The 21943-nt window shown below is 39.4% G+C and overlaps 1 protein-coding gene across 2 annotated transcripts in view; it reads right to left on the bottom strand.

The window, feature by feature from the left end:
• The window catches only part of Nwd2 (NACHT and WD repeat domain containing 2), a 160161-nt gene continuing 138218 nt past the window's right edge, over window positions 1-21943 (bottom strand). For both annotated transcript variants that reach the window (XM_063240744.1, XM_063240745.1), the window contains 4 exons: window positions 17584-17787; window positions 15447-15591; window positions 9115-9704; window positions 1-6161 (listed from right to left, as the gene is read on the bottom strand). In XM_063240744.1, the coding sequence (XP_063096814.1) occupies window positions 2229-6161; window positions 9115-9704; window positions 15447-15591; window positions 17584-17787 (4872 nt within the window). In that variant the 3' untranslated portion in view covers window positions 1-2228. The remainder of the gene's footprint in view (window positions 6162-9114; window positions 9705-15446; window positions 15592-17583; window positions 17788-21943) is intronic.

Genomic DNA, 21943 nt, shown 5'->3' with positions numbered 1-21943 from the left:
TAAGTGGTTTGTCTTTTATTCATACAAACAATACATACACAAGACTGTATAGTATTTGAAGACTGAAATAATTTTCTAGTGTAACAACTCCGTAACAAAATTTAACTAAATGTAACATTTATGAAAATATAAATCTCTGATTGGGTAATTCTTCCCAACAGTACAAAGTTTACATAAAAACATTCAATATGAGCTATCAGTTGCAAACAAGTTAGGAAAAAATCATTCAAGTCACTTGTTGTACTCTATTGGCTTTTGCACAGAACATTCACATACTACATTTAATCCATCTAGGAATTTAATTCTTAGAAATGTATGGCATGGAGGTCCAACTGATAGGAGTAAGAATGTCTTGCCTGAAGAGCTAAAAAGCGTTGACTCATACAATCCACGTCGGGTGATTGGTACATAGGTCTGAGCTCTCTCTAAAGGGCAATCATCTCCCTGGCTGCTAGCTAAACCAGGGGAACATAATGAGAAAAGTCTTTCACTATAGAGTGGGGTGTTTATATCTGAATCGCGTCTTTGAACACTTACATGTTAAACTGCTTTCTAAAATGAAGGACAATTGATTTGGATTCTCTACATATTATATCACTTTTTTCCCATTAGCATTAACAATCAAAATGTCACTATATATTTTTCTCTCATTACTCCCAAATATCCCCAAGGGGGCTATAGTAGAACCTATCACTACCTTTATTTTGTAGTTCACAAACATAACACACTGGTAAGATTAAAGATCTGGCTAGGGAATATACGTTCATGGCAGAATTGGACAAAAACAGTTCCTTGTTCATTATTCTTATTAAAGTGACTGCCACTTTCAAAGGAAACCCAACCAAACCACAACTACCAAACCCTAGGAAAAGTTATCCAAAGACATGCCATGTGAAAAGTACTAAAGGAAGAAAATCAGTTTCACTTTCTTTGTAACATTTTCTTTTAAATAGATGAAGTAGATTTTTTAAAAAATATTAGGTATCTTTTCAGAGCTTCAGCTTTGAAATAGATAAGACTATAAAAGTCTCAGAAGAGTCCTCAGCCTGGAAGTGTAACAGATAGAGAAGCATACATATAGTGTATAGAAGTAAGAAAGTGATTACAAACAGGGACGATAAAGAACCTTTGGACACCCTTAAGATTTATGGAATATTTTAGCACAAAGACAGGCATATTCAGTTTGCCTAGAGTATTTGGTTATCTATCTCCGTTTCACACAGGAAAGAAGAGGATGAAAGTAAGGCAAATGTCATCAGTATTTCTGAGATGGCATGTTAAGAAAACTTGCTTTCTATTAAGAGAGACTGCAGGGACTTAGGAAATAATTTATGCTTCCATACAGTTGGATGATGAGTACAGAATTTTTATTAGTACAATGATAGAAATGACCAAGTGTTTTGATCAAATTTGTAATGCCCATTCTGTACTTCTTTACACTCAGCACAAATATGCATTTCAAAAAAGATGTGAAAAAATTGTGGTTTCTTATTAAACATGTTCTTTGTAGCCCCAGAAGTAAATAGTTTACAAATCATGTATTCCACTGTACAGAAACCCTTTCATGCACTTGTTGGAACTGTATTTTAATGAGGATTGACTCGCCATGTGCAGTAGCCCTATGAGAGTGGTAGCTGGTTCTCGTCTCAGTCCAGTTCATGGTCTCACACTTCGTGTTTCCTGGGAATATATTTGGGCATTTTTGTTACATGATTTTGCACCGTTAGACCTCTCCTCTGCAGACTAGGTTTGTTTACACAGTTGTCTGGATCAGAAAATGTAAAGAGAGATTAAGGCTGTGTTTTACTTGTCACACAATCATTTGAAGTCCAACAGCTCTATTATTTCCATGATTTCAACTGTTTTTTGTAGAACTAATGCTAGTCCAAACAGTCTACATGTGACTGTAGCCTCTCTCATCTGAACCAAGAACATCAATTGTACTGCTTCTTACCACACAGCTAATTTTAAAACCTTCTATCCTCTCTCTTCCAGGTGAAATAGCCATTTATGTACCACTTTGAGAAATTTTCTAAAAAAAAGACAGCACTCAAAACTCATTTCATATTTCTGTGCATTATGAATACATTAATAAAACACTATAATCCCAGCATCTCTGCTGTCTTCTAAACAAATGAGTACTTTATCATTTGTGATCCAGAAGACACTCTTCATTTTTCCTTATGTATGTGGATCACATATTTCCATGGAGCAGGATAAATATTTTGTCAGTTATCAGGGCTGTAGCTGTGGCCCCTGGGTTCGAGAGCAGCGCACACCCGGTCATAACAAGAGTTGTGTTTCTTCGAGGGTGTTGCTTCATTGGACTCTGAAGAGTCACTTACTGTGATGGGACTGTCTCTTGCAAAGACCTCAGTGGACTCTCTCCATAAGCAATCCACAGACACTTTAAAACAGTAACTGTTAGACTTTGGTCTGGATGTCTGGGTTGCACTGTTGAAAATCTGTCTGCTGTTTGAAGTGGCGATCTTAATCTTCAGCGCAGCATCTACACGGTCCACTACCGTGTATATCCCTATACTCCCATCGTCAAATCCCACAATGATGTTCAGGTGCCTCTGAGAGAGTGCAAGGAAAGTTGGTGTTTTGTACAGGGAACAAGCACCGATATTTTTGCCATCTGCCAGCCTCATTACAATTAAGCTGGATATTGCACCGTTTTCATCCTCCTCCTCCCCATTCCGGAAACAAATATATACCAGGTAGCGACCATCGCGGGACAACCTCTGCCTCCAGATGACTCCAGAGGCATGAACCACCCGTAGTTTACCACTGTGTAAGTCTAGCACGTTGATATTTTCATCTCCCCTAGATATAATGCCTAGCTTTCCATTGGGAGAAATTTCAAAATCCTCTAGATTTTTCAAGAAGTTGTTTGGAAGTTGCACACGTCGACAGATCACCTCATCTGTCAGGCTCCAGATGTTGACAGTCTCAGCCGATGTGATAAACACGATGATGTCAGGACAGTCAGGGATCAGTTTAAAATTCACAATGGTAGTACCGTCTTCGCAGCAGAATTTCTTGGTGATACTTCCTGTCCAAAGACTGACGGCCAACACCTTGCTTTTAGTCATTCCCACCACAAAGGTGTTTGCCGAGGTAATAAAGGCATTCTGCAAAGTGGCTAGGATGTTGCAGACCCTGTGGCCCGTGGCTAGTCTCCAAACTCTGGAGGCATTTTCCTCACAGAGGGAAACCACAAACTGGTCATTGTGTGTAATTAGCAGCTGAGAGATTCTCTGCCCATTGATTCGGAAGAGGTTTTCTCCACTGTTGGTGTGCCAGACATATTGGCTGCTTTTGTCATCTGAGGTCACCATTATGTCTCCAGCAGATGTTAACACACAGTGTTCAACTATTCCTTCATGCTTAAATACTGCTTCGATGAACCCACTGCTGAAGTTCCACTTATGAACACAATCAGAGCCATCAAGTGAGTAAATTATTTCCCCTCTGGCAGGCAACACCAAGCTTTGAATGGGTTTTCCAGTCTTATCTATGTTGGACATAGCTGTGATTATATCTACATCCCAAATAGAAAGCACACCACTAGTTGATAACGACAGTAACATATTGTGGTGACTGGATTTCACCAATTTAACTATGGTACCTGAGACTTCCTGTAGGCTTGCCATGCATTGTCCTGTGTCCCGCCTCCAGAAGAACACAGCTTGGGTATTCTCCATGGTAGCAATGATGCAGTCTCCATTTTTGGACAGCACAGCAGATATAAAGCGTTCATTGTGCTTGGCTCTGAACTTTTCAGCCACCTTCCACATGCCAGTATCTAAGAGTTCAATGCTGAGAGCCTTACAAATCAGAATTGCACTTTGGTCCTCTGAAAGTTCAATGGTGACCACTTCGCTGTCTTCTCTCCGACAGTCAAAGTCATCGGTCAACTGGGGGTTGGAAATGTCTTCAGTGTTCCAAACAGAAAGACTTCCCTCACTGTCTACCATTACCATCTCTTGAGCTGTGTCCAAAATAAGAAGAAACTTCACAAACCCACCTGAAAACTCAGATGTCACCGTACATAACTTTTCTCCACTCCCTAAATGAAATATGGTGGTAGTGTTTAGATACTGTCCACAGAAAGCATGCACCCCATCGAGCGAGCACTGAACACAGGTCACTTCATACCAGCAGTGGAACTGGTAAAGGGGCCATCCATAGAGCAGATCAATGACAGTGACATCTTTGCTAGCCTCAAGCCAGGCAAGGGCATGGTTGACAGACAGTGTAAATCCATTGATGTAGGTAGAGCTGCTTCCATGCTTGGTTCCTTTGATTTCTACTTCAGAAAGGAGACAAGAATTGACATTGTCATAAATCAGCAAGGTGTTATTTGTTGTAGCAACCACAAGGTACTTTTCATCACTTGTGAGCTTCATGCCTAGGATGACAGACTGGGCTGTAGTAATTTGCCTGAGAAGTTGGCGAGTTTCTACATCCCATGTACTAATGGAACCATTTTCTAGAGCTGTGAGGACAGTACTAGGATTGCAGGTGGGCAGAATCTCTGTGACATGCAGATGACTGGATGATAAGGGAAGACGCTCGGGACTATATGTCACATCCATGGATGAATGCAGTGGCACAATGGAGCAATACTTGGGCCCGTCTTTGTCACATTCTAAAAGAAGGTGTCTAAGTTTGGGCAGGGAACTTATAACAGGCAGCAGTCTTTGCTGCAGCTCTGCTGACAGGGAGCCAGGGAATGCAATGACCTTGTTTTTGATGCCACGAAGGGTGCTGGCCAGGAATTTTAGCTCCTTCTCTTGAGAATAATTATAAGCCAGCTCGATATCTGAAAGCACTTTGTCAAACTGGCCAATTTTGATCATGGTATAAAGCCAGCTGAAATTCATGATGATGCCATAAAGTAGGTCATCAGTTTTTCCACACCTTGTCAGGTGGTGCAAAAGCTCAGACATCTTCCGGTGATTGACGAAAAAGATGTCGGGTTCCAGTGGATTACACTGGAAAACCCAGGGCTGGTCTGGAGCCTGTCTGTCAAAGGAGGCTTGCTCCATGAAGTGTTTTTCTTCCTCAAGTACGCTTCTACTTTCCAAGTCAAGGCAGCCATTCAAGTAGGAGTCTTCAAGGCAGAAAGCTTTCCTCCTGCCCCCTGACCAGACCCCCAGAAAATAATCTGCCAGGATGGTATGCATTTCACGCAGGTCACTGTCCTGTTGCAGATAAAGCTTCTGGGCTATAAGCTGCAGATGTCTGTTGGCCCAGACCAGGAGTGTGACATTTTTCACGTGCCTTTCTATTAAGTACCCAGTGAGACCCTCCTTCAGTCTCGCGATGTACAGATAAGGTACCCTCAGGGGATTGCTGGGCTTGCTGTTTTCATTGAGCTCGTTCATGACACCATTGTCTAGGGCTAACACGTCCTCCAGTTCCATTTCACTCAAACCCATTTTGGCCATGGTAATGTAACCAAGAGCCCTAGAGACCAGTTTTGGACCACACTTCTTCTCTAGGGACCAAAATAACTGCTCTATACTTTCATGAACGGTGACACAGAGGGAGGATTCATCGACGTCTTTATGAGATCGCCAATGTCTCACCTCCCTGAAGGTCAGGTTCACAAACATTGGCAACGTGCACTTGGAGAATGCGTTGTTCACATAAATCTGCTGGCCTGATGTGACCTTCCTTTTGACCCGCAGCAGCTGGTGTTTGAGGACCTGGCTGCACATCTTCCTGTCCCGGGGAATGAGCTCGATGTAGTTGTCTTCTTCATGGATAAGGCACCTTAGTTTCTGTAGGATCCCATGTTTGTTGGGCAGTGTGGAGAGGACTATCCGCACAAAGCGGGGAAGGTGAGCTGGGAGCCACCAGAGCTTCCTGGCATCATCATTCTCTGAGAGTTGCTCTAGGGCATCGAATATTATTACCAGAGGTCTCTGCAGTGAGGACTCATTCAAAAGGTTTATAAATAAGTCACAGAGGTCATGGATCTTCTTAGGGTAGCTCTGAACCAGACACCGGTAGTTGACTGCCAATTGTTCACAAACACTTAGAAGGAGAGTTCTAAGGTCAGTGCTCATGTCCGTGGTTCCGAGAAATCTCACAACTATTACTGGGTCAGATTCTGGTCCTGTGTCTTCATGCAGCCAGCCATAAGCCTAAAAATACAAATGGAGTTTAGAATGGGGCTGTGAATTCACGTTGTCATAATACAACATCCTCTCTGAGTATGCAACAAAGTTGAAGTCTGAATGATTCACAGACTTCTGGTAACAGGTACCACGCAGAAAGGAACCTCGAACTGAGAAACAGACAGACCCACTGGGCAGGCCAAAGAGGCATCATAAAGCTTGTGTGCCAAAACTACAGAGGCATCCTTGGGTAGTAAAATAGTCGTGCATTATTTGAATGTAAGGAAACATTTAGCTCATAGTCTAAAAATTGCAGAGTATTCCATAAAAGTGTAAATCTGAATATCTAATGTGGTCAGTTTTCCATCACTAAATCTTCATTTCCTTAGCATATGGTAGTTTGTTTAATGACTGGATTAAGTAATGATTTATAAGTTATAATGAGTTAAATATTTTCATTCATCGAGAACACATAATACCAAATATAGCTGATAAATTTTCTAGTTAATTGGAATGTAATAAAATAGTCAGTATTAAAATTATAGTTACTATAATTTTTATAATTCAGAGACATTTTTGTGGTCCTGAGGGTCATGATTATGATTACTGTTTTTCTTATAAAATCTTCACAATGTGGGTTAAGAGAGTTTTGTTAGAGGATGTGATTTGTAATAATGGTTTGCTATATAAGAAAGAAGTCATCTGTTCTCATATTATATCCCTGGAGAGTAGATGTGATTACAGTACTATTTAATAAAAGGATACACTGAGGATGAATCTAGCTAAATGATTTGTTCTGAGTTTAATGGTCATCATGAGACAAAGTTGGAGTAGAAATCATTTCACTCTAATAGTTTCTTTTCTTCTTTAAATTGTGTCATTGGAGATAAAATCGGTAATAAACAAAGTATATACTAAATTTAGTATTTTTTCTGTCTGAAAAGTTATAGCTGAGAAAGCATATGATCAAAAGAGTAATTTTAAAGAAGAGAGTATCTTCTATTAATCCTAAAAATTTACAAAAGATACTCTTTAGAAAAAGGAACTATTTCACACATTAGGAAGTAAAATTATGAAGTTGTGTTCCTCAAGAGAGTGAGTTCAGGTTAAGAAATAAATGAGATATATGGATGTCAATTTCATAATAAGCTATTAAGAAAAATAAGCCTTTTGTTGGTGCTTAGCTCCAACCTTGGAAGCTGGTTTCAAGAAAGATAATATTGTCATGTCACAACTGTTCATTGGTGGCAAATCAGAAACAAAATTTTGTTCCTACACTGATTGATCATAGGGATTATATGCACCCTTCTCCTTCCTGCCCAACCCAGGCTGCTGCATATATGATGTCTATGGAAAATGGTCTTACAATCATGGTATCCACAGAAATGCTGGGTACATTAGCTCTCTTAAGGACTTTTCAAAAGCAAATGTGATACACCTGGTTTTCACCTATGAGTTTACTTTGGAACCTAATCCCTACACAAGGCACTATAGAGATGGTCTTATTTTTGTCCTTAAGATCACCAATTTGAGACTGTGTAGGACATGACAGGGTATCATGATGTGAAGTTAAAGAAATCTCTGTTCATAAGAAAGTAGCTACAGAAGAACAATGTGAAGATTCCCAATTAATTGTAAAAAAAAAAATAGAAACCAGCATACATACCAAGCATTATCAGGAAGTTAAAATGGAGCCAGTTTAGCCCAGCACAGTTGGAGGAAGCAAAAATAATAGGTATCACCTTCCAAAGTAATGTTCATTTAGGACTAGAAAGGGAGGTTCTGAAGACCAGTTTAATAGAAATTGGAGATGAGTATGCCGTTGGTCCTATTTTTCACTACCTCATCTCAAAAGGGGAGGTCATAATGATGCCCACTTGTCACTTCTAGCCCAGGGCAAGGGGCTTCTGTGGACTCCTTATAAAGTTTTCTCTAAAGCCTGAAGGACAAAGACATCTGGCATCTGATGACATCTGAGAAACAAGAAGGGCAAATGGCAGGCTAACTGGTCTACCTCTTGTGCACTTGGCAATGTACAGGTGAAGTAGTCCTCGGCCTCGCCTGTAGGTTTCTCAGGGAGGTTCCTATGTATCTAATCTGGGCCATCAGCAAGAAGCGTTTATGTTTGCTTGCTCTGCCTTTTCCAGGTCCTGTCAAAGAAGTGTGCTAATCTGTGAGAGGATCTTAGCAGAAAGACACTGGAAATGCACTGCTGGATGTCTAGGAGCTGGCAAAGTAAAGGCACTAGAAAAAGAAGATGCTCTGTCCTGTAGTGAGAGGTGTTCTGCAGGGGTCAGGTACAATTTTCAGGAGAGGAAAAACTTCCAGAAAACCATGAAAATGCCTCAGAAGAGATGGGAGGTAGCTTTAAACACTGCATAGGGACATGGAAATCAGTGCTAAGCTCACAAAAATATTGGTTATGTAAGAACTTCCTTCCATTTCCTATATCCCTTCTCTACACAATGATAGGGTCATCTGCATGGCTGGGTCAGGATAGGAGGGAAGAAAGTGCTACATGGATAAAGAAAGAAGGTGGCCATGATCCCACTGCCACTGTCCGTGTCTGGCTTATGGAAGGCCTCAGCTGAGGGCAGAAATGCAGACTGAAGTTTTAATTATCACTTAGTCTTGATCTAGTGACTAGAAACACACAGCGGGCTAGTCTCCTTGAGGGGGATGAGAAGAGATCTTGGGATTTTCCCTACTTGTCATCCAAATGAAGTGGAGGAATTAGCCACACATGAGTTTTAACAGTGAGAAAAAGAAATCAGGGGGATTTGTAGCTGTACCTTATGAGTCCTGTTCTCCAAAGACAGTTGTTAGGCCAACAAAAATTAAACACAGAAATATTCATTCCAAAAGGACTAACTATACTTCAGGTAGTAAACTCAGAAAATGGAAATGAGTTGGATCAGTGCGTTCTTTTCTCATAAGAGTTTTTGCAGATATCTGAAAATGGGAAAGAACAGACTTTTACCTTCTTTGCTACTTCGGCTAGCAGAAGTGTCTTTCCAGTGCATGGTCCACCATATATAATAAGAGGGTTGATGTGCCCTATCTTGCTTGGAAGGATGTATTTATGCACAATGTTCAATGCCTCACATTTGTACTCATAGAAGGAGGCGTATGTTTTACAAAGCGACGAATGCTGCAGGATCTCATCGTAGAGTGTATCAGTTTCCGTGTCAAAATTTTGTTGTACCGTTGCCTGAATTATATCAATCATGTCCTCATAAAATTGCTTACCAAGTCCTTCTATGTAATGATTTTCTATTTCTTGAGAATAGCCCAGTTTCATGTCACAATGAGTAACAGATGTGTATACTCTCAGATTAGAAGATGCAACTATGGTAGGAATAAATTCATCCCTGAGTTTGATCAGCTTCTCTTGAGCTTCTGGGTCACGAATAATCCTTGGTTCTGTTCCAGTTATATCCATGTATTTCCCCATCTCTGGGATTTTCACAAAGCGCTCAATGTTAGCAATTTTCCTAATGTAGCAAACACACTTCTTTAGGAATGCTGGTGTCTGCTTGCCTAGAGCAAAGTCAAACTCATCCTCAATAGCTGAAAAAAAAAAAAAAGAGACACAGAGTTTATTGCCATGAGTAAAAGAGCAATGTGCTTATATTCCTGATGCACAGATTAGGCAATGGGAAGGCTGTTTCACCTATAAACTACAGCACAGTAATCTCTTTTCTTTTATTCTCTAAGTAATAGGGATTAAACCAATGGCTTTGTCCATGTAAGGCAAGTGCCATACCACTGACCAGCCCTTAGAATCATTTCTAAAATTTTAAATTGTCAACTTGTCTTTTCCTAAATAGACTGGAATCCAGAAGAATGAATTTTTAGTAAAATTAGTTAATTTCTTCCCTGATGGAAGGAAAAGATCAAACATCAGCATAAGAAATAAAGCAAATCAATTTATAGTTGATCTTTATTTTTTTGTCTTTTTCCTTTTATCGGTACAGGGGATTGAACTCACAACTGCCTGCTTGCAAGGCAGGCGCTTGTGTCGCTGAGCTAAATCTCCAGCCCCTATAGTTGATATTTTTAAGGTCCTTATTAGTTTCCTTCTTCTATTTCAGTTTTTCTAAGAGTGCAAAAAGAGCAGGGACCAATCGGGACCAGGAAAGAAAGAGGAGGAGGCTGAATGACAATAGCTAATTTACTTATTCCTCATTATTTATAATTTGGTTTTTCTATTTTGTTTGAAGTATATTATACTTAGGAACATGTATGTTCAAATGTAAATATAAAAGCATATTTTAAAACAAAATATAAACTCGTTGGGGTGATACATGCTTATAATTCCAGCATCAAGAAGGCTCAGGCAGGAAGATTGGGAGTTGAGGGTCAATCTAGGCTACCTAGTGAGACTCTGTCTCAAAACAGTGAGAGCAACAGCAACAGCATGTTCTGAATACTGAGTGACATGAATTGCCTGTGTCATTGTTAAATTTCATAACATCAGAAAAGGCACAGGAAAATAACCTAGTGCACAATGTTATTTCTTCTAAATTAAGCATACGTGGCTTACAACAATATTTGAGCAAACAAGTGAGTTTACATTATAAATCATTTGAGGCCTCTTAAGAACATTAAAGCCAGGATAAAAGCATCATTGTGTAGGGGAAAAGACAAGAACTAAACACATGGAAATGAACTTTCAAACTGGCTATTACCCTCCCTCTCGTGCTTTTCCCTTTTTCTCCAGTGGTTTTCACTGAGCACAAACCCTGTGCTAGCGTCCTGCTGGTTGCTTAGGATACAATGGAGAGACAAAGCAGACAGTACTGAGAGAAGAGGCCGTATGGATTGCCACAGATGGACTATCTGTGTTTTCCCTGAAAATCTGTGTGTTGTAACCTAAACCCCAGATACTAATCCTGCTGGAGTTTTACTAGGTGATGAGGTCATGGGGGTGGATCCTTCATGAATGAGATGAGTGCCCCTTAAAAAAAGATCAGTGCCCTTAAGCAAGGGGCCAGGCCTAATTTAAGCTCTATTGGAGGTAAAACAGAAGCAGAAAATCCAGATAACATTCTTGACAACCAAATATTGGAGAAAAGTTCTATAAACCATCAATCTCAACTCCTACTAATCAGATATTGCTCACCTCAAACAATTTAAGATTAACAGTTGGCTTTTATAATAAACATTTTACAGACCTGTTGACATGGAACCTGATGATATTATCTGGTAAATTTAATAGACACTCTGATCTACAAAGTCACAATCTTATCTCTGCTGACGTTGCTCCCTGTGAGGAGGCAAGAAGGACACCCCATCTCTCAACCAGGAAGTGGGTCCTCACCAGACATCAAATCTGCAGGAGCCTCAGTCTTTGACTTCCACCTGTTACAAACTTCTGTTGTTAATAATCTATACAGGGTATAGTGTTCTTTAATGGCAGCCCCGGAGTACTAGTGCATGGAGTTTATGGTTCAGTAGAGGATGACAGGTATCAATTCTAGATTCCCACAAATATTATGACTGTCCTTAGGCCTGCAGTAGGGAAAAACATGGTGCAAGGGAGCACACAGACAGAGTTCTACCCCTTTCGGGGAAGTCAGAGAAAGCTTTCTGCTGGAGGAGACTCCTAACAGGGATCTGATGGAAGTGGGGTGGGGAGAGGGTCCTGAATACACAGGGCTGCTCTGGCCAGAAACTTAATACATTTCAGTGTAACGGAGACAACTTCGTTATCAAGCGAAGCCTAAGATATACACATGTCTATTCAATAAAGTAACTGTTAAAGAAGTTCCTTTTAAAAAATGATGTGTAGTAGAACTTGTGGTATTGTTTTTTACATAATAATAACTACCCATAAAAATGTCTGATTCAAGTGAAAAAGACATGTTTAGAGCCAACAGTGCTTAGTAAGTTGTGACACGTGCATCTGTATATTATAATAAAGGGTTTTTATCAGGCAAGCTGATTAAGGAGGCCTGTTACAGGGGTTTATACAATATGTGTCTGCTTTTCTTTTTATAGAAGAATTAAGTACTTGTTACAAGATAGACAAAGACAGATGCGAGAAATACAGATGCAATGAGTTAGTGTAGAAAGCATATTCTACCATCTCTTCTCCAGCAATGTGTAAGCACGGTGGCTTAGCAGACTACTACATTCTCCAATGGTCAGGGAGAGAAAGGAGGAGGTCCAGCTACGGATCTGGCCAGGATGCCTGATGACCAGAAATGCACAGTGCCACTGGGACTCCCAGTGGACAACTCAGCTGAAGTCTCACATGTGTCAGTTAAGAGTTTGGGGACATTAAAAGAGATATGAATAAGTTACAAGAATCCATCTAAGCTTGGCTGGGGTAGGGGAAGAGGTTGCACACAGTGTGTCTAGAATGACTCACATTTAGTAAATGAACCTGAGTGAGAAGTGCCAAGTTAACTCTATATAGTGATTTTTGGAAGTGAGGTGGATCCTCATGATTCTGGGGACTTTTCATATTTATCACTACAGTATGGATTTGGAACATGCTTCAAAGGTCCAGGTGTTACAGACTTCCTCCTCCCTGTGGTACCACTGGCACATGGTGAAGCCTGGCAGAGTTGTGGCCCAGTGGGAAGTTTTAGGTCATTAGGGCTTGCTCTCCAGTGGGATAGTGGGACCCCTGTCTCTCCTCATTCTCTCTTTTGTTCTTGGATATGACATGTTTTGCCATTTGCTGTCACCATGATGTGTTGCTGCAGCATAGACTCAAAAGCAAAGGGACCAACTGATCATGCACCGAAAGTTCCATAACTGCTAGACAAAATAAACCTTTTATCTCTTTAAGCTTGTGACCTTGAGTGTTTGTTACAGTATCAGAAAGCTAATAGAATTCTTGATGTTTGTGTACAAATGTTACAATTTTTCCTTCTCCTTACTAAAATAGTGTATTTGTTTTCTGTCTTTGCACTTTCCCCAAAATACAACAGTTTATTGTTATAAAACCTGGTGAAGGTAACACTGGGGACAGATTTCTGGCCCTCATACATCTATGAGATACTACTCTCTGTGTTATTCCCAAAGCTGCTCAATTTTGACATCCACCGAAGGGTACCAGTTTCAAGTGTAATCTATTTCTTTTCTCTTCTTGTTTAAACAGGGTAAAACCAGAAGAAAAACTGTATTCAAATGAAAAGTAATGTATGTTTATATTTCTTTCTCATGCTCTTATTTTCAAGATGTCTGAAAATGTTAGAGATTATATTACATCTATTTGAAACAGTTGGCATTTCACCAGTTTTGATTGTGATAAAAATTTGGCATGTTCTCAAAATGAGTTTGAAATGTGCAAGAAATAAAAAACCACGAGTATGTATATGTTTAGGAAATCTAATTCCAAGCGGAGAATAGTCAATTTGCAGTAGTTCATATGAATGATTGATCTTTGTGTGGCTATTATCCGTGTGGACAAGTTCTTTAGAATGGATGAAATTATGGGAGAGTGCTTGACAGGATAGTACTCTCACACTGGAGCTGCATGATGGTAAGATGTTGTGCTTTCCTCAAATGGGTGTTTTTTTTTTTATGAAAAGGGCAGGAAAGCTTTGCATTGAGAATTTTTCAAATCTAGCACATTTTTAGAACAGGGTTATATCATTCATGAAGATGAAGAGACAGAGCCTTAAAATGGATCAAAAGGTACTAAACAAACTAGGATAAGGGTTAACCTGTATACTCTAAAGATATGTAGTACTTATTTCTGACAATTTTACTATTTTTAGGGAGATAAAAAATAATGTGCAGTTTTTTTGATAGTTTCCTTTTGGTTATGGTTGATACCTTGTGTCCATTTGAGAAGTTTGGAAGTTTAACTAAGAGTCTGAACAGGGAGTCAGCTTTCTTACTCTGTAAATATCTTCCTCCTGATCAAAAGGAGGACAAGGAGATTTTGTGAGTGCTACACCTGCCCTGGAGGTGGGGTGGCCTGTGTACAATATAAGGGAGAAAAAGAGGCTTTCCCTTCTCCTCTTCTGCTTTTCCTGGCTGCTGCCTTGAAATGTTGCCCTGGTGCCATGCTGTCCTGCCTTGGAGCCAGCTGATTATGGACTAGAACCTCTACAAATTGTAAGCTAAATAAACTTTTCCTTCTTTCATTTGGGGTGCCAGGTGTTTTGTCCTAATAATGAGAGAAAAATAACCAAGACACCTTTGGACTATGTCAAAATAATGTGAAATAAATTGGAGCATGGTTCAAAACCTCTAGGTTTTTACACATACTTTTGCCATACCATTCAAAAACCAGCCTGAAAATGCAACTCTACTGTTTCTTCCTCAATAATCCTTTGCTATCAGTAAATGCTATATTGCACATTTGCTGGTTTTAAAAGAACTGTTTGTTCTCTAGAAATGATGACTTCTTCAGATCTGTGGCTTTCTGTGTAACTTCTAATATGAAGCTTCTTTTCCAAGGCTAGAAAGGCTGACAAGCGAATCCCTGCTCAGAAGCTGGGGAAACTGTTTTGTTAAGGTTACATTAGATCCTGCCACTCTTTGCGCCCGCTTTCCTGTGTCACCTGGAATAGAAAATGAAATTTTCTAATGATAGATAGCCTGTCCACCTTAAAGCCTCATCTTTCCCTCTTGAACCTGGCTACCTAGACCTTCTCCCTCTCCTGGAATTTGCTAAACACATTCCAGTCTCAGGGACCTTGAAGCTGTTGGTCCTCCTGTCTGGGATTCTCTACCCTAGACAGGCATGGCACTACCAGCTCTGACCCCTGCTGCCTTTCAGTTCAAAGGTCATCTCCTTATTGCCCACCCTATCAATGTCCAGATGCCTGAATTATTCAACAGTCCCTATCATCCTATAACTGTGCTTTATTTTATTCAACTACGTATCATTTCTGCGATCTTGTTCATTTACTTGAATTGACTATTGTTTATTTTCCCCCACCAAAAAATAAGACCCAGGAGAACAAACAGATCTTTTTTTTTCTATATTCACTGTCATCTCCCCAGTACTTGGCACAAAGTAGGCTACGTGTCCATCAGTGTGTGCTGGGCACCCGAGGGAGTGAATGAAGGGTCAGCCCAGTGAAGAAACGTGGTAGAATCTGGTCTGTCACATCCAGCCACTTCTGACCTCAGAATCACATTTCCTGGAGCAGCTCTCCAGTTAAGGGTTTTCTATGAGCTGAAACAAAGGAACACTTGTTTCTCCAGGACACAAAAACATTCAGAAATATTATATTTTTCAGGCAGCAAATGTGATTAAATTTGTAGAACCTTAAAAAGGATGCAGTAAACTCATCTATTCTTTGTCTCTTCCTTAGTTTACTGAAGATGTGCGAAAATTACCTGAGAACAGGTACCTCTTAGCTTGGCTGTGTTTCATTTTACCCTTTTCATGTAACAATTTGACTGCGGCCTTAAATATCATCTTAATCTCATCTGATATCTCTTGCCACGGCTTCTCATTTTCAGCGTTGCTAGGAGGCTCTGTCTATGGAAAGATAAAAGTGAAAAGTTATCTATAAAATCATCAAAGAAAAAATAGTATTTAAGAGCAAAAGAATTCCTCTTACTTGAAGACCTACTATGTGCCGATACTATCACAGGTTCTCTATAGTGTCTCATTTCCTCCGCCTAACCTAACTCTAACCCTAGCTCTAGCCTTTTGGACATGTCTAAATAAATCCCTTCTTTTTAACATTGCAGGTGTCAGCTATCTTATCCCATTGATGGAGAGTTGACTAATGCAAGAGGTTATGATTTAACTGCTTTTAGTTGCTTCTGCCTCACTGATTTTGATAATCTACTAGGAAATCAAATAAGAGGATTGCCTACCAAGGAAGAAACATTTATGTAGTCTTGATGATAATCTTATTCATATATTCATTTATACCACCACAAATTATGCAGAAATAGCATGTGGAGTTTGGGGAATAATTTACATTTCCCTAAATGATTGAGGAAATAAATGAAGATGGAATAAATAGAGCAAATTAAATAGTAACACATAATAAGCAAGTGCTCCCAAACCACAGTGCAAACCAGTGACTTGAGGTTTCACACTCTTTGTTATCTACATTTATTCCTAGCATATTTAACTGGGGAATGGTTTGAGATTACCGAAATACACCTGTCCAGAGAAGTAATATTTTTATAGAGTTACTCTGAATAATGCAGGTGAGGAGAACAAAAAAAAGTCAAGAGTTCTGATGTGGTTTCATACTTCATAGAGAAGATCCTTTATGTTGACTATTTGAAAGACATATATGAGGTCCTAAAATGAGGTCCTAAAATGGGAACTTTTCTCCTCCCCTTGAAGCTGCTTTTGGCTGATCATGTCAAGGATGCTCTCTTTTAGAAAGATAGATATTTATGGCTTAAAAAAATCTCTCTCAACATTCTATGCACCAACTTCTTCCTCAGTTCTTCCATTCAGTATTAGGGAACCCACAGTAGAGAGGCTGGGAGCCAAGCTGGAGGGAATCAACTTCACAGCATGTTAGATAAAGGAGCATACATTCATTGTTTGAAATATTAAAGGAGACATATCAAATTTTAAAAGGAGACCAAGAAATAGCTAGATTTTAAAAAGGATTATTCCCACAAAACACCCTCTAACACAATACCCTCCCTTCAAAAGACCACATAGAAAACCTGTTGCAAAATAAAAATTCTAACTGTTGAATTTGGAAGCTCACAGTATGGTCAGAGTACCTAGACCTAAAAAAGTGTTGGTGAACCAAAAAAAAAAAAAAAAAATCTGAGATGATCTGCAAAATAGCACAGACATAAGGAAACTGACCTATTTAAGGATTAACAAAGAACAGTTCCATGTGTTCTGAATAAATCTGATCTCCTCCCCAGAAAAAGTCATGCCCCCCTGCTCATTAACAAAAATCCTTTCCTTTCTCTTAAAAGGGCCCACTCCTTTGTTCAGGTAGAAAGTTTTTAGTAAGGCTTATTTCCCCTGGCTTTTCTTTCTGTGGCCAAAAAAAACAAACTTTCTTTTACTGTATAATCGGATCCTGTTTGGGTCAGAAAGAGAGAGAGAGAGAGAGAGAGAGAGAGAGACAGAGAGAGAGAGAGAGACAGAGAGAGACAGAGACAGAGAGATAGATAGAGAGAGAGAGAATGTGTGTGCACGTGTGGCGCTGGGATTGAACTCAGAGCCTTGTGATTGCTAGGTAAGCACTCTACCCCTGAGCTACATCTCTACCCCATTTCACTTTTTTTGGTGAGTTGTTCTATTATCATTGCACTGGTTGCACAAATTTCCAGTCCTCACCAGCACTTGCCTTTTGCCCTTAGGGTGGTTTTTGTTTTTGTTTCCCCAATGATTAGCATGGACTCCCTTGTTAAAAGAAAGTTTAGGGCTACAGCACAGTGCGCTTGAAAAGCCTTTCCACCTACTGTGTCTGTTCAGGAAGAAACCTGGCCCTGGATGACAAGGACAATGTAGAGAGACGGAACGAAGGGGACTTACTGCATTTTTATTGCTTTTCAGCATTTCCGATTTGGGTCTGAGGTAATAAGCTGCTGGCACTGAGTTCTCATCCCGACAGTACCATTCTTCCAGTAACTTAGTCTCCAACTTCGCCTCGATGGCAGCATCCAAAATCATCTCAAACTCCGAGGCTTCAACTTCTCCGGGAATTCGGATGTTCCCATATTTTTCACCTAATAGTCCCTGTGTATTAACAAGAAGTCTGGTTTAGTGTATCACCAAGAAACATCAGTTCAGTGTTCACAGCATGTGGTTACTCGATAAATATTGATAGCAGGGTCATTGCTGTGTCGGCTTTCTCTTTTAATCACAGTCGATACTTGATTTCCTGAGTAAAACGTGGTCAGTTATAATTATAACCAATTATTTAACATATTGAGAAACTTGTGTATCTCAGCAGAAAATGGAAAATACAGTTTCTGTACCAATTTTATTTTCTCAAATATTACATGATACAGTAAAAGCTGTTGTATGCTGGGATTTGTTTGTGGTAAATAAAAATAACATGCTGGATCTTACAAAATATTAAATACATAAAGCTTAAAAAATTACTCTTCCAAGAGTTCAAGAGTTGATAATATGGACCTGGGTGAGGTGGTACATGCCTGCAGTCCCAACACTCAGAAAGCTGAGGCAAGAGGATTGGGAGTTCAAGGCTAACCTGGGCTGCATAGCATGATCTTGTCTCAATGAGGAAGAGGAGGTGGGGGGACGGAGGAGGAATAGTAATTTAAGTTCCAGATTCATATAGGGACAAGGGCAGAAGTGTGATATCAGTGGGTAAGTGGTACTACTATCCTTACTGACAATTGGAAACAAAAATGTGAACAAGATAGCATCTACTAAATTGGCAGATCCCATAACAAACACTCAGTGCTGTATGAAAAGTGTGAAAACATAACTATATACTGTTTGTGGGCATGTAAAACGATCCAATATTTCTCTATATAGGGTATTCTAACAATATCCTAAGAGCTTTTACAAATCTACATAAATTTCAGCTCGGTATTTTTTTTTTCTGAAAATTTGTCTTTAGGGACCAATTAAGAGTGTAAATAAAGATTTAGCAGAGCATTTTTGCTAATTCTGTATGATCACAAAAAACTGATGTGGCAACTTAAATGTCCAGCAAAAAGGAAACATCTGAATAATTATGATCCATCAATTTAAAGGATTTATCAGATTATGTTGTAGAACTACACTGATTTGAAAAGATGTTTGTGAAGTATTAAGTAAAAAGGGTGACATAGCAATCTGTATGACTCAATAATATATATTATATATAATATACATAGGAAGAGATCTAATATGTATAGATGTAAACACAAAAATATATATACATGTAACATGGATAAAAAATCGAGACCACCAGGCTTGTGTAAGGGCAACACGGTAAGGTTGTGCCTGGGTTTAGGCAGAGTGTGGAAAGACCTTCTGCCCCGAAGAAAGATAAGTATGTCCCTTTTATAGGGATGGAGACAGGCAGGGGGCATTAGTGGGGAAGATCCCAATGAACATTTGTGCTTAGAGATTTTTGGCCAACCTTCTGTCTCCGTGGGCAGAGTCCTTTGAAGAGTCTGTTGTCAATTTTTTGGTATCTACTGATGTCCTTAGGATCTACAAATTGCCTTGTTTTATCTTACCTCCTTTCCTGTGTTTGCTAATTATGGCTTCAGTGCTGAGCTGAGTTCCCTACAGAGTAATGCTTCTGTGACAACAGGCTGGGGACTTGGAAATTCAGGCCAGGTTGGAGACTTACATTAAATGGGAGAGATTTTAAAGAACCCAGAGCAAGGTTATTAACAGCAACATTTCCAAGACTGTTCTATAAATTTGCTTAAGCCAGTAGTTCTCAAATGTGTTCTGAGACTAGGAGCAACAATCATATGTTGGACTTGTTAGACATGCAAATCCTTGGGTTCCATCCAGGAGCTCCTACAGTCAGAAGCTTCCATTATAGAGGTGAGTGGTCTGTTTTAGTAAGTAAGCTCTCTGCTTAATCTGTAGGCATCTTCCTTCTTCTTGATTTGTACCTTTAATGTAAGCATTAAGATTTGTGTAGTTGCTGGCATATGACTTGTTGTTTTGGTGCTCCTAAGGGGCAATTCTTACCACTTCTACTGCTTACTGTTGCTAGACTTACAGTGTTCTTTCATCTGACAGAGACAAGTGAGAGCATAGGATCTCTGTCTAAATAAAATTAATGACATAAACTCTACTATGAGATAAGTATCATGAAGGTAGAGGCCACAGCAGTTGACTCCTATCATATAGACAGTATTTGTTTTTAAATACTGTATTTTCCGGGTAGGTGAGTGAACCAAGACAGAGAAGGAAATCATTTCAAGTTGTTCTATTCCTATCTGAAGCTTATTATTTTTTTTCTTGTCTTTTTGAGACAGGGTCTCTATGCAGTTCAGGCTGGCCTTGAACTCACTTTGTAGCCCAGGCTGGTCTCGAACTTGCAACGATCCTCCTGCCTCAGCCTCCTGAGTGCTGGGATTACAGGTGTGAGCCACCACGCCTGGCCTCTGAAGCTTATTCTTATATTCAAGCACATGAGTACAGTTACCATGTGGGGATGAAAGTGCTTGCCAATAACATGAACTTCAGTCCATATTCTGAAAACAGGCGCTGTATAACCAGTGTCTGGTGGGCCTTTGTCCTCTCCAGCCCTTCACACATAATCCATTTTCCTTGACTTATGGACAGTGACTGTGGCTAACTGAATTCATCATTCCAAGCTATGACAGCTCAGCATCTGTTCAAGAACCAAGCAGGAAGTAGATAAATACTGTCTGTTCTCCTTGGCCACAAAAAATCCTGTGGAAGGGAGCTGAACGGAGGCTCTTACCTCTTTTTCATTATTTCAACACATGATGCAAAGGTTTTATGCAGGGTTCTTTTTTGAGATAAGAGTATTATATCAATCTACTGTAGTAGTCTGAAGGCCAATTAAAAACACTTCAGTCTGCATTGACTTTGGGCTATTTTTTATGTGAGGCTGTATGTAACAAAAATTATGTGTTTCAACTTGTTCTGTAACATTTAATGGTTCCTCTGCCAAACAAGCAGGTATAATCTTCCATTTTACCACAGATAGAGAGAGATGATCTTTTATAGGGTAACTTACACCATGATTAACCTATTACTTTTGGCTAATTCTGGAGAAGAGTTGTCTGCCTATCAGGCAGGACTGCATTCCCTAAGGAGTGAAGTTTTAACTTTAGGATGAGGCCCTTAGCAATCTCACAACAGCAAGATGGGAAATAAAAGGATGTCTAACTGGTACCAGAGACCTTCAAACAGGCACAGAGACAGAGTGGTCTTGGGTGAAGAAGCAGAAGAACATTAAATATGGGATTTAGAAGCAAACAACTCTCTACTTCTCTAGCAATCAGTGAAGTCCAGAAATATCGTGGAACTAGGTACCATGGCACAAGTTAAGACCAGGTAGATTTTTGTCTTAGGGCAGAACTGGTATCTTGTGCTAGTAAGGTACTGTTGATTCTACGTCTTCTTTCTGCTCTAAACGAAACTTGTCCCTGAGAGTAGGGTGGGGTAAACTATCTGAATAGGTTTCTAAAATGTGCTCTTTGAATTGTCTGTACTTCCATCTCTCAGGATCCTTCTAAAATGTAGGTTCCTGTCTCAGACCTAAGAACAATGCATGTAGGGAAACCCAGGAAACTACATTTTAAAATGAAGTTCCAAATGAATCTAGAATTTGATAACCACTAATAAAGGCAATGAATCCATTGCCCACAGTCTCATAAATAATGGTAAGCAAGCATTGAAGAGGTAGATCTGGGAATGTAGCAGATCATTACAAAAATCGAAAGATTTTTAAAAATAATTATTTTTTTAAGTTGAACAATTGGCACCAAATACTATAATTATTTGATCAATACAGTAAAGCCAAATGTTCCTTAAAGATCACTAAAGAGAAAAAAAATCCTTATTCAATTCAAATAACAAATATATATTGAGTGCCTACTATATATAAATAATATAGAACTCCAGAATAATATAGAACTCCAGATAATATAGAACTCCAGAAATGTAATAATGTGCTGTATAAGTATGAAGTTACTTACTGGATTGTTCTCCCTTCATCTTTTTTTCTCTATTGATTCTTCCTTTAGGTGGAATGCTTGTAAATTATTAATTAGTTATTTTTCAGGCATCCAAGACAAGATTTTACCTTCGCTTTATCTTTTCATTTGAGAAAGAGCAAAAGAAATTTGCTACCACATTCTTGAAGGAGCCTTTCTGGGGTTCTTTATGAGCACAATTCTAATGTCATGTACAAATCATTTTTAACATACAATTACTATGT

The sequence above is a fragment of the Cavia porcellus genome, unplaced genomic scaffold, assembly GCF_034190915.1.
Source record: "Cavia porcellus strain 051 isolate PalLab524CR breed Dunkin Hartley unplaced genomic scaffold, mCavPor4.1 scaffold_30, whole genome shotgun sequence".
In the NCBI taxonomy this organism is placed as follows: Eukaryota; Metazoa; Chordata; class Mammalia; order Rodentia; family Caviidae; genus Cavia; species Cavia porcellus.
This window is presented reverse-complemented; position numbering and strand designations above follow the sequence as displayed.